This window comes from Pristis pectinata, chromosome 11 (genome assembly GCF_009764475.1).
Source record: "Pristis pectinata isolate sPriPec2 chromosome 11, sPriPec2.1.pri, whole genome shotgun sequence".
NCBI classification, from domain to species: domain Eukaryota; kingdom Metazoa; phylum Chordata; class Chondrichthyes; order Rhinopristiformes; family Pristidae; genus Pristis; species Pristis pectinata.
This window is the reverse complement of record NC_067415.1, coordinates 6,150,014-6,163,475: the sequence shown is the minus strand read 5'-3', so window position 1 is coordinate 6,163,475 and position 13,462 is coordinate 6,150,014. Positions and strand designations below refer to the sequence as shown.

Below are 13,462 nucleotides of genomic sequence, written 5' to 3'. Positions count from 1 at the left end.
TCTCTGCTGCTGCTCAAATAGTCAGTCAGGAATAGAGGGAAAAATAAAATCACTCGATATAATAACCGCATCTCCACAAGGTAAGAAATGACATAAAAAACCTGGCATCACGCATCCACCAAAGTTGTTGTAGTCATGCCAACCGATACTCAAGATGGGGCTTAAGTGACAGAGTTAAGATACAGATCTTTAGAGAAGATCTGCTGTTCAATTTCTGAATCTAACTAAGACTTTCAAACGCTGTGGGGACCTTTTTTTGAATAATTTTCAAAACCTTTGATTTGGTGGCTAAAATACAGGTATTGGCTGATATCACCATGTGTCAAGGGTTTTCCCTTGTCCTTTTTCTTTATTAAACAGCTTCGGTCTTGGTAGTGGGTTTAGATTTTTTTATAATAAAATTATTCCAATTTATTCACTATTAATTAATTATCATGTGTGATTATTAATATAGAGTATTGTGATTTCAAGTATGATTTAACATAATATATTTAGTAGTATTTTAACCTTCTTTTCGATTCATTTTCTTTGCGGAATTAATAAAAATATTGTAAAAAGAAAAGGCACAGATCAGCCATAAAACAGTTAAGATTTGAGGGATTGAAATGGCTCGTGTATCTTGAAGGGTAACAAGGTGCCTCAAGGACCTTCACACTCCCCGAGGCTCTACAACCAGTGATCCAGAGACTATTCTACCTTTCATACTGCGCCAGGTTAAAGTCAAGCAGTCAGCCTTGTCTGCTCCTCTGCCACACGTGGAGAGATGCATCCTGGGTTAAACACCATCTTACTTCTGCTTGGATCTTTATCTAGCCAGTTCTAGTTCAGACAGAGCAATCTTTGGAGGTGGGACGGGCCAGAGAGAGAGCAGAGTTTGTATGCACATTAGACCAATGTAAACCACCAACCCCTCAGGAACCAACTGCAATTTCCTCTAATAACAAAATGCAGTCAGAATCATTTTATTTTTCTATTTTATTTCAATCCTGCCCCATTTTTTCCAATTTTAGATCCATGGTTACATTAAAAACAAAACCTTTCAGTGCACACCCACAAGTTTCCATGACGATGGCCTTCCATGAATCCACAGGAGAATCTGGAAGCTTCCTGACAGGAAGCAGAGATCTTCTGTTGTCCTCCACTCCAAACACGAGCAGGCAGGGCAGTTTCCTGATGCAGTGACAGCTGAGGATCAGAGATAAACCCGGCCGTGGGTAGATAGTAGGGGAGAGGGTTCCTCTCCCACAGCCTGCGTCCAATCTCACTGTCACACCAAGCACCTTCCAGTTGCTGAAGTAAGCACAATCACAGCAGCAATTGTAAAACAAGGTGATCAAGGACACTGCCTTAGGGAGAAACAAAGGACTGCAGATGCTGGAGTCTAGATAGAAAAACATTACGTATCACGGCTTGGTACAGCAACTGCTCTGACCAGGACCGCAAGAAACTGCAGAGAGTTGTGGACACAGCCCGGACACCAGCACATCACGGACACCAGCCTCCCCTCCTTGGACTCTGTCTTTACCTCTTGCTGTCTTGGTGAAGCAGCCAGCATAATCAAAGACCCCACCCACCCAGATCATTCTCTCCTCTTCCATCGGGTAGAAGATACAGGAGCCTGAGGGCACGTACCACCAGGCTTAAGGACAGCTTCTACCCCACTGTGATAAGACTATTGAACGGTTCCCTTATACAATGAGATGGACTCTGACCTCACAATCTACCTTGTTGTGACCTTGCACCTTATTGCACTGCACTTTCTCTGTAGCTGTGACACTTTACTCTGTACTGTTATTGTTTTCACCTGTACTACATCAATGCACTCTGTACTAACTCAACGTAACTGCACTGTGTAATGAACTGACCTGCATGATCGGTTTATAAGACAAGTTTTTCACTGTACCTCAGTACAAGTGACAATAATAAACCAATACCAATATGATGCTGGAGGAACTCAGCAGGCCAGGCAGCATCCGTGGAGAAAAGCAGGCGGTCAATGTTTTGGGTCAGGACCTTTCTTCAAGACTGAAGATGGGAAAAGGGGAAGCCCGATATATAGGAGGGAAAAGCAGAGCAGTGATAGGTGGACAAAACAGGGGAGGCGGGGTGGGCACAAGGTGGTGATGGGTAGATGCAGGTAAGAGATAGTGATAGGCAGGTGTGGGGGAGGAGGGGAGAGCAGATCCATTGGGGGGTGGGTCAAAGGTAAGGAGAGAAAGGGAGAAAAAGGGGCCAGGAAAGGGAAGAAGAGAAGCAGCACGGTGGTGGTGGGGGGGTGGTGTTGTGGGGAAGGGGGGTGGTGATTACATAAAGTGGGACAATTCAATGTTCATGCCGTTCGGCTGCAAACTTCGAAGACGGAAAATGAGGCGCTGTTCCTCCAGTTTGCGCTTGGAATTCTCCTGGCCTTAGGGAGAACTTGTGACACATGTAGAGAATTCCAGAGCTTAGCATCCACACATCTGGAGACTCAGTCGGTAGTGGTGCAGGCAGATACTCTGACCCATAAGCGTCATCCATCGTGGATTAGAGGGTATGAGCTTTAAAAGGAGAAGTTGGCCAAACTTGGGTTGCTTTCTCTGGAGTGTTGGGGAGACCTGAGAGAAGTTTATAGAATTATGAGAGGCACAGATAGGGTAGACCGTCAGAATCATTTTTCCCCCCCGGGGTAGAAATGTCAAATAAGGTGCATTTAAGATGAGAAGGGGTAGGTTTAAAGATAAACGGGGCAAGTTTTTTTTTAAATATACAAAACAAAAAAGAGAGTTGCAGGTGCCTGGAATGGGGAAGTGGTGGAAGCAGATATGATAGTGGCGTTTAAGAGGCTGTTAGATACACAAATATGCAGGGGATGGAGGGATATGGATCATGTACAGGCAGTAGAGATGCAGTATAATTTGGCATTGTGTTCAGTGCTGACCTTGTGGGCCAAAGGGCCTGTTCCTGTACCGTTCTGTGTGTTTGAGGTTATGCACATAACATTATGCACGGTCCTCCAAAAACTGGCCATTTTAAAGTCCTGCACATGAACGCAAGATCAGAAGGGGAGTATGGGTATTCCCCAAGGCCAACTCCATCCCCACCATTGTCCCCACAACTACCCACTGCCCCTCCCGGAAACGCTCGCACCTTCAGGAAGATCTTAGTCTTTCCAATCTGCCAGTCACCATCCTGTCCCAGAAAGGCCTCTGCTATTCGCTGGCATGTCCCACGCAGGTCACCCTGGGGAAAGAAAAGATGATTTTCAAAAGGCTCAGCACTCAACTCCGGAATTCACAAATCATACTTCAAGGGGTTCCCTTGAACAGTGGGGCAACAGAAAGTACTGCTGCGAAAGGAGGATAAGATGGTTAGAATCTTTACCCTGAGAGTTGAAGGCTCTCTAGTCCCTTGAACCACGCAATACTACTCCAGAGATTGAAGCCTAGGTTGACCCTTCAGTGCATGAGAAGTACCAACTTTTGGCTCATTTAAAGTCCTGCACATGCACGGGAGAAGTGCAGCACTGGTACCCTCCAAGCCGAATTCTATTCCCCACCATTGTCCCCACAACTGCCCCTCATTAAAAGCCTCACGTGCAATGTTTGTGCACGTGAGGCAGGCATGGTAGTGTAGCAGTTAGCGTAACGCTATTACAGCACCAGCGACCCGGGTTCAATTCCCGCCACTGTCCGTAAGGAGTTTGTACGTTCTCCCCGTGTCTGCGTGGGTTTCCTCCGGGTGCTCCGGTTTCCTCCCACATTCCAGACGTACGGGTTAGGAAGTTGTGGGCGTGCTATGTTGGCGCCGGAAGCGTGGCGACACTTGCGGGCTGCCCCCAGAACACTCCACACAAAAGATGCATTTCGCCGTGTGTTTCGATCTACATGTGACTAATAAAGATATCTTGTCTTATATTGGCACGAATATGCAGGGATTGGCAGGATGTGGATCACATGAAGGCAGAAGGGATTAGTTTAATTTGGCCTCATGCTCAGCACAGACATAGCGGGATGAAGGGTCTGTTCCTGTGCTGTTCCAAGCACCAAACACTTTTCTTCATGAAGGAAAAGGCTGGGGGGTGAAATGGAATGTGAAAATTTACAATTTGCTTGAAGGCTCTTGAGCCTGCTGTGTTCAAGCTGGTTTGGGGCTACTCAAGAGCATAAAACAACTGCTGGAGGAACTCAGCAGGTCAGGCAGCATCTGTGGAGGCAGAGGGAGGGTCGACATTTTGTCTTGAGATCCTGCATCAGGACGAGACCGTAGAGGGGAGATATCCAGTGTAAAGAGGCGACGGGAGTGGGGGTTGGCAGGTGATAGGTAGATCCAGGGAGATGATGGACAGATGGAGCCAAGTAGGGGAGGCGAAGGGGTGGTGTTGGCCTGCTTCCCAACACTTAGTCCACAACCCTGTAGGTCACAGCACAAGGTGTCCATCCAGGTACATTTTAAAGACAATAATAAGGTTTTGCCTTCACCATCTTATGATGCAACTGTTTGAGACACCACCATTAGGTTGAATAGAAAGACAATTCATTTCAAAAGACTTACATTTACATTCCCTTGTTTACTGACTTTGCCAAGGGAAATGTGAACTTCCTGTCCATTCTCTCCAAGCTCCTCTTATCTTGGCAAATTTCACTTTAAGGAGCAATGCACTCTTTTGCCACTCTGGGAGGTATGAGAGTGGACTGGGTAAAGGGAGCTTTATTCTGTCCCATTGTCTTTTATTAGTTCAACATGTACTTAAGATCATAAAACATTAACAGCATTTAGGAATACATTTTCATAACATGATTTCACTACTTAACATTAACATGTCAGTCATCATTCATTTACAAAATGAAAGTAAATGGCTCATGGGGTTTTAAACATAAATTTAACTAATTTGTGTGCAATGGCAACAGAGCCCTAAAAACTTATTTAATGATGTCAAACCCATTCTGGGAGTGTGTGATGGGATAGAGCAGAGGGAGTTGTACTCCATATCTAATCCTTTTAAAATGAAAACACATTTATTTTGAAAATCTGTAACAAAACCAGACACATTAATGTGTAATGGTTTTATTTTCCTGAACTTATTTTCTGTACAGAAATAACCTGAAAAGCAACAGTTCAAAAAGCTTAATTTGTAAAGTTACGACATTGAAAACTTCTTCAAATTCTTGTTTGCTCTTTTAAAAAAAATTAATCCACAGTAAAAATTAACGAGTTAGTTTCTATTCTCAACAATTAGAGAAGATACCTTATTAGTCACATATACTTTGAAACACACAGTGAAATGCATCTTTTGCAATAGTGTGTTCTGGGGGCAGCCCACAAGTGTCACCACGCTTCCAGCACCAACATAGCATGCCCACAACTTCCTAACTTGTACGTCTTTGGAATGTGGGAGGAAACTGGAGCACCCAGAGGAAACCCACACAGACACTGGGAGAACGTACAAACTCCTTACAGACAGTGTCCGGAATTGAACCTTGGTCACTAGCACTGTAATAGCGTTATGCTAACCACTACACTACAGTGCCTGCCTGATAATTAATTTTATTTAATTGAAGGTCCGATTACAGGGAGAGGTTGGGAAGACTAGGACTTTATTCTTTGAAGTGTAGGAGCCTGAGGGGTGACCTTATAGAGGTGTATAAAATCATGAAGGACATAGATAGGGTGAATGCACACAGTTTTTTTTCCCAGCAAAAAACGGAATCAAAAACTAGAGGGTATAGATTTAAAGTGATAGGGGAAAGATTTAAAAAAAAAGGGACCCGAGGGGCCACTTCTTCATACAGAAGCTGGGGTGTATAAGGAACGAGCTCCCAGACAAAGTGGTCGAGACAGTTAAAATAACAACATTTAAAAGACATTTGGACAGGTACCTGGACAGGAGAGGTTTAGAAGGATATGGGCCAAACGTGGGTAACTGCAAGTAGCTTAGATGGACATCTTGGTCGGCATGGATGAGTTGGGCGAAAAGGGTCCGTTTTTGTGCTGTACAACTTTATGACTCTAATAGTCCCAGAGCTCATAAATATCCTTTTTAGAACCATAGAACACTACAGCACAGAAAACAGGCCATTCGGCCCTTCTAGTCTGTGCTGAAACTTTATTCTGCTAGTCCCATTGACCTGCACCCAGTCCATAACCCTCCAGACCTCTCCCATCCATGCATCTATCCAATTTATTCTTAAAACTTAAGAGTGAGCCCACATTTACCACGTCAGATGGCAGCTCATTCCACACTCCCACCACTCTCTGAGTGAAGAAGTTCCCCCTAATGTTCTCTCTAAACCTTTCCCCTTTCACCCTAAAGCCATGTCCTCTCGTACTTATCTCTCCTAATCTAGGTGGAAAGAGCCTACTCGCACTTACTCTGTCTATACCCCTCATAATTTTGTAAACCTCTATCAAATCTCCCCTCATTCTTCTATGCTCCAAGCAATAAAGTCCTGACCTGTTCAATCTTTCCCTGTAGCTCAACTCCTGAAGACCCAGCAACATTCTAATAAAACTCCTCTGCACTCTTTCAATCTTACTGATATCCTTCCTATAGTTAGGTGACCAATGGCGTCTAACACCAATTCCAATGTACTATTATAATACAGAGATTGTGAACAGAGTTCATACAAATACTTGAAAATCATTTACTTTCTTCTTTATAAAAGAGGTTCTTTTTGGATGCAATTAAAAAACAAAACAAACAACCTTAAGGAAATCTGGTACACTGTAGCAAGACTCTGAGCATTTCTGATTCCACAACTGTGATGACGATTCTAATGGATCCACTTTAAAGGCAGTCGAAAATCAACAAAGGTTTGAAACTCTGCATTAAAAGTTAGAACACCGTACTTAGTAGTTGCAAGCTGTGCTGAACCTACCTTGGGAGTGCACGGTGGGAGCGTAGAGGGAGCGTGAACCCACATCTAATCTGTCATTGCTGTGAAAGTGTTTGACGGGTTATGTCAAGGGAACTTTACTGTGCCCATCCAATACAATCCTTGCTCTGGCAGTGTGTGATGGCATAGAATAGAGGGAGCCATGCTCCATCTGGCTCATGCTTTGGGATGGTGCAAGTAGAGGGAGCTATATTCTGTTTCTAACCCTTGCTGTTTTTGCCCTTGGAGCAATGCCAAGTGCACCATCAACAAGTGCCCACACTTTGAAGATCTTTGCACATAATAGCTCAAGGGACCAAATCATTCCAAATGGCCTGGCTCAGTGTTAATGGTGGATGAAAACTCCCATGCAGTAAGTACAGAAGAACAGTGAGGAAGATTGTCAAAGGATGCGGCAGGACACAGGTCAGTTGGAAATTTGGGCGGAGTAAGGCCCAATGGAGTTTAATCCTACCAAGTGTGAGGTCAAATGGGAGAGGAGAGTTTACAGTATATGGCAAGACCCCAGGAGCATCTGAGCATGGAAAAGAATGCACAAAGGACAAAGCCAACTGGACACCAAGGAGTGAGAAATACCTTAAAGACAGGCAAGCGAGGGGACTGCCTCAGTCCACATCAATCACATTCCATCCTTAAATTAGGACCATATCATTCATTGCAAGTGGTCTAAAACCAGGAAGAGCACCCTCACCACATGGACCACAGTGGATCAAGGTGGCTCACCATCCCCTTAGGGCAGAGAGGGCCAGGCAATACATGCCTTTGATACTACAATTACAAGCAAACACAGGTCCAAACTCCTAGACCTAGGATTAGACACCTCCCTTTGCAACTGGATCCTTGACTTCCTGACTGACAGACCACAATCAGCAAGGATAGACAGCATCACCTCCAGCATGATTATTCTCAACACTGGTGCCCCACTCTGCTCCCTATAGCTCAGATTCTGCTCTAAACTCCATGTACAAGTTTGCAGATGATACCACCGTAGTGGGCTGAACATCAAATAACAATGAGTCGGAGATAGAGAGCCTAGTGACGTGGTGTCGTGACAACAACCTTTCCCTCAGTGTCAACAAAACAAAAGAGCTGGTCATTGACTTCAGGAAGGGGGGCAGTGTCCATATACCTGTCTACATCAATGGTGCTGAGGTTGAAAGGGTTGAGAGCTTCAAGTTCCTGGGAATGAACATCACCAATACCGTGCCTTGGTCCAACCACGTAGACGCCAGAGCCAAGAAAGCTCACCAGCGCTTCTGCTTCCTCAGGAGGCTAAAGAAATTTGGCATGTCCCCGTCGATCCTCACCAAATTATATAATAATAAAAAAAATCGATGCGCCATAGAAAGCATCTTATCAGGATACATCACAGCTTGGTATGGCAACTGCTCTGCCCGTGACTGTTAGAAACTGCAGAGAATTGTGGACACAGCTCAGCACATCATAGATACCAGCCTCCCCTCCATGGACTCTGTCTATACTACTCGATGCCTCGGTAAAGCAGCCAACGTAATCAAAGACCCCACCCATCCTGGACATTCTCTCTTCTCCCCCCTCCCATCAGGCAGAAGATACAAAAGCCTGAAAGCACGTACCACCAGGCTCAAGGACAGCTTCTATCCCACTGTTATAAGACTATTGAACAGTCCCCTAGTATGACAAGGACTCTTGATCTCACAATCTACTTTGTTATGGCCTTGCACCTTATTGTCTGCCTGCACTTTCTCTGTAACTGTAATACTATATTTCACCAAAGACGTTTACAAATTTCTACAGATGTACAGTGGAGCATTCTGACTGGTTGCTTCACTGCCTGGTATGGAGGCTGCAGAGTGTTGTACACTCAGCCAGCTCCACAGGCACAACCGTCCCCACCAGAGGACATCTTCAACAGGCGGCGCCTCAAGGCAGCATCCATCACTAAGGACCCTAATCATCCGGGACATGCCCTCTTGTCATTACTACCATCAGGGAGGAGGTACAGGAGCCTGAAGACCCACATTCAACGATTCAGGAACAGCTTCTTCCCCACCACCATCAGATTTCTGAACAGTCCATGAACACTACCTCGTTATTCCTCTTTTGCATTATTTTTGTAACTTATAGTGAAGACATAAAAATGTCCTGCAGTGTACTGCTGCCGCAAAACAACAGATTTCCCAACATACGTCAGTGATAATAAACCTGGTTCTGATATCTGCACTCTGTTATTGTTTTTCCCTTGTACTATCTCAATGAAGTGATCTGCATGAACGACATGCAAAACAAGTTTTTCACTGTACCTCAGTACATGTGATAATAATAAACCAATTTACATGCTGACATGGGCAGTGACATGTGCATCTAAATACAAAGGACAGCCATCAAGCTCTTCCTCGCTGAAGAAATGTTGGAAGAATAAAAAGTGGGATTAAGGTAGGATTAGTGTAAATAAGTGGTTGATGGTCGGGGGTGGACTCAGTAGTCCAAAGGCCATGTTTCTGTGCAGCAAGTCTCTATCATTCTATTTAGCCAAGAGTAATGCTCCAGTGTTCACCTGTTTGTATGCTGGTTTGACCCCAGGCATCAGGACTCTGTATCGATCCACAAACTCCACGAAGGTGTAGCGGATGGGATAACCCGCTCGCCGGATCCGAATGGTCTCCATCATTCCAGAGTACCTCAGCTGGCGAACACACAACTCCCGGTCAAACAGCTGTTGGCACACCAAAGAGTAACATGTCATGGACACCAGAGAATAAGTTGAAGTACTGCAGCCAAGTCACATGGATCAGGATGACTCCTGCACTGCTGGCCAAATGTAGCCGTGTTATTGGTCGAATGCTTGGAAGAGGGAAATGACTGAAATCCACCCAGGAACCAACCTTGTCCTTTCCTATCTAATGATGGCTACCTTGCGGGTCCTGGGTGGAAGACATGTATATGTGGGATTTCAGGCCAAGGTTTGAAGAGCTTTACAGTCAAATAGCCCAGAAACATTTAACCATTTGGATCCATATTGGTCTGGAATGCCCATCCAGGTCAATCTCCCGCCTTCTATTGGGCAGAAGATACAAAATCTTGAGACAATGTACCACCAGGCTCAAGGACAACTTCTATCCCACTGTTATAAGACTCTTGAATGAATGTCTTGTACGATTTGATCTTTCAATCTACTTCATCATGGCCCCTTGCACCTTGTCTATCCACATTGCACTCTCCGTAACTGTATTCTGCATTTTTTTTTAAACTTTTGTACCCCTCACGTGTATGGAATGATCTGTCTGGATAGCATGAAAACTAAAACTCTTCACTGCTTCTCAGTACATGTGACAATAATAAATCGGTTACATCAGCAGCCACGGAAACCCAACACAAATGGACACCTGCAGCAGATGCATAGAAAGATTTGCCATTTCTATGAAATGCTCCCAGACCTCAAATGCTCTGAATTACTTTACAGCCAATAAAGTTACTGTGCATGCCCCCAGGTTGGTAAATACTAAATACCCCAACCCGGTCACAATCTCTCACTGATGTCAATACCTCAGCAATTTCAGAGGCTGAAATTCATCTACTCCTAGTATCTACAGCAGTTGGAGACCTGTGCCTCTGAGTAAACAGATAGTAAATATTTGAGTGAAAGGCTGAGAACTCTCAGAAGTTATTATCGGTAACAGAGCAAGGAATATTTGGAGATGGTGCAAGGAGAGTTTCATCTTTTTAAAAAAGGAAAGGAATGTAAAACTGAAAACAGTTTTGATCCAGAGACAGGAAAGTCCTTCCGTGTGCGTCTGTTGAAGGAGACACAAGAGACTGCAGACGCCAGAATCTGGAGCAACAATCTGCTGGAGGAACTCAGCGGGTCGAGCAGCATCTGTTGGGGGAAAGGAACTACAAACGTTGCGGGTCGAAACCCTGCCTCAGATCTGAGAGGAGAGGGGCGAGGTGGCCAGTATAAAAGGAGAGGGGGGAGTGGTGGTGGGGTACTGTAGGTAAATTCAGCTACTTCCCTTCAACCATTCAGTTCTTGAACCAACCTGCACAACCCTAATCTCTACAGTATAGCAACACAATGACCACTTTGCACTACAATGGACTTTTTGTTCTAATTATGTTCTCTTGTACACGCTTATGTTTTTCGCGTGAATGCTATGTGCCTGTGACACTGCTGCGTTATACATGTACTTGTGCACATGACAATAGACAATAGCTAGTGTTCCTCCCCATTGGAGGGGCTCTCCTATCCTATCCCAGAGGGGATCAGAGCACAAGATCCCATTTGCTGTTTCAATTTCACACCGAATTAAAAAAGAACCAGGCAGATAGCGAAATCCTGAAATAAACACAAAATGCTGGAAACCCTCAGCAAATCAGGCAGCATCTGTGGAGGGAGAAACAGTTACTGTCTCAGGTCAATGACCTTTCCACCATGATGAAACGCTGTTTTTCACTCTACAGATGCTGCCCAACCTGCTGAGTGTTTCCAGCATTTTCCGTTTCACATCTCTGCCATCTTCAAGTTTTTAAATGTTCATAGTTTTAAAAAAAAATCTTTATAACTGCAAAAAAAACCTTCAGATACCAACAAATGATCTGCTGGAGGAACTCAGCAGGCTGAGCAGCATCCGTGGGGGCGGGGAGGAATTATCGACGTTTTGGGTCGAGATCCTGCATCAGGACTGAAAGTGGAGAGGCAATTTGCAACCTGCCCGTCATCCTTCACCCCTCTGCGGTCCTGCCAATCACCTCAGACTCCCTGTCTCATCACACCCCTCTATCCTTTATACCAGCCACCTCCCCCTCTCAACCCCACATCAAGACTTTGACCCAAACGTTGACGCAGATACTGCTTGACCCGCTGAGTTCCTCCGGCAGATTGCTGGTCGATCCAGATTCCAGTGTGTGCTGTCTCCTCTCCTTCAACTGATCCCCACAGAAGAACCTTTCCTGTAACTTTCGGAACAAAATGTTGTTTTGCATTGGTAACCAGCCTTTTTCTTTGTAAAATGGTGAAACTCTCCTTGTACCATCTCCTAACATTCACTGCTCTGTTATTGATAATAATTTCAACAGTTCTCAGCCTTTTACTCAAATATTTACTATCTGTTTACTCAGAGGCACAGCTCTCTCCACACTCTCACAACTTTCCAATTTACCATCTCCCCCAAAATCTCATGCAGTTTAAAACTAACAATTTGTCACGACCAAAGCTCGTTGGCGGTTCCTACCATGGATTTCTTGTACTCATTGGGCTTGATACAACGTACGAAGAAGGGCTGGCAGACACCGAGAGTTCTCATCAGCAGTTCCAGCGAGCGCTTAAACTGGCTGCTTAGTGTTGGTGAGCGTTTCCTGGTCTCCGCTCCCTGGAGGGAAATAATAAAAAAAGAGGAAGGACATTGGAATTTCAGAGCTACAGGAAGCAGTGAAACAACAGGAGACACTTTCCTTATGCAACGTAGGCTGGGGTGACCGCTGCTGCTCATTGCTTTTTAACTCCGAAACTGCCGCCCAGCGTTCAACCATCAGGGGTGGGGACCATTGAAACTTGGAGTCAGAGTAATGTAGCATGGAAACAGGCCCTTCAGCCCATTGATTCCATGCCAACTATCAATCACCCATTTATACTAATCCTAAATTAATGTATTTTTTTTAAATTAACCCCACATTCTAGATAGATAGAGAGAGATTTCTTTATTAGTCACATGTACATTGAAACACACAGTGAAATGCATCTTTTGCGCGGTGTTCTGGGGGCAGCCCGCAAGTATCGCCACGCTTCCGGCGCCAACATAGCATGCCCACAACTTCCTAACCTGTCCATCTTTGGAATGTGGGAGGATACCGGAGCACCCGGAGGAAATCCATGCAGACAATTGGGAGAACGTACAGACTCCTTACAGACAGCGGCTGGAATTGAACCCGGGTCACTGGCGCTGTAATAGCATCACGCTAACCGCTACACTACCGTGCTTGCCGTCAACTTGCCCCAGATTCTACCACCCACCTACACACTGAGGGGCAATTTACAGGGGCCAACTAACCTGCAAGTTTTTGGGATGTGGGAGGAAACCGGAGCACCCAAAGGAAACCCACATGATAACAGGGAGACCGTGCAAACTCCGCACAGACAGCACCCGAGGTCAGGATTGAACTGGGGTTTCTGGCTCTGCGAGGCAGTGCCTCTACTAGCTGCGCCACTGTGGCAACCAGGCGTCAAGGCTTATCGTTGTTGAGTGAATAGTTGGGTCTGTTTGAGGACCTAGAGTGGGCCCCCCCAGGAGTCGGGGGTGGGGGAGGACTTTGATGCATGCCTCCCACTGCCAGGAGGAGGAAGAATGTCAGAAGATAAAAATGGGATTAGGTAGGATTAGTATAAATGAACCTGAAGGAACCCCTCACAATCACAGGGAGAACATGCAAACTCCACATAGACAGCACCAGAGGGCAGGATTGAACCGGGATCTGTGGTGCTGTGAGGCAGCAGCTCTAGTGGCTGCGCCACTGTGCATGCAAAACCTCTTGCAGCACCACTGCTGTCAGGGGTGGCAAAGTTGCCAAGCAGTTCATGCTGCTCCTCAACTCCCACAATGTTAAGAGGAATA

General features: G+C 45.3%; 1 protein-coding gene across 1 annotated transcript in view; it reads right to left on the bottom strand.

Annotated features, from left to right (window-relative positions):
* Positions 1-999: 999 nt before the first annotated feature.
* LOC127575730 (unconventional myosin-VIIa-like) overlaps positions 1,000-13,462 on the bottom strand; it is a 111,646-nt gene continuing 99,183 nt past the window's right edge. The window contains 4 exon segments of the mRNA XM_052025727.1: positions 1,000-1,290; positions 3,130-3,222; positions 9,412-9,570; positions 12,086-12,223. Of these exon segments, the coding sequence (XP_051881687.1) occupies positions 1,024-1,290; positions 3,130-3,222; positions 9,412-9,570; positions 12,086-12,223 (657 nt within the window). The 3' untranslated portion in view covers positions 1,000-1,023.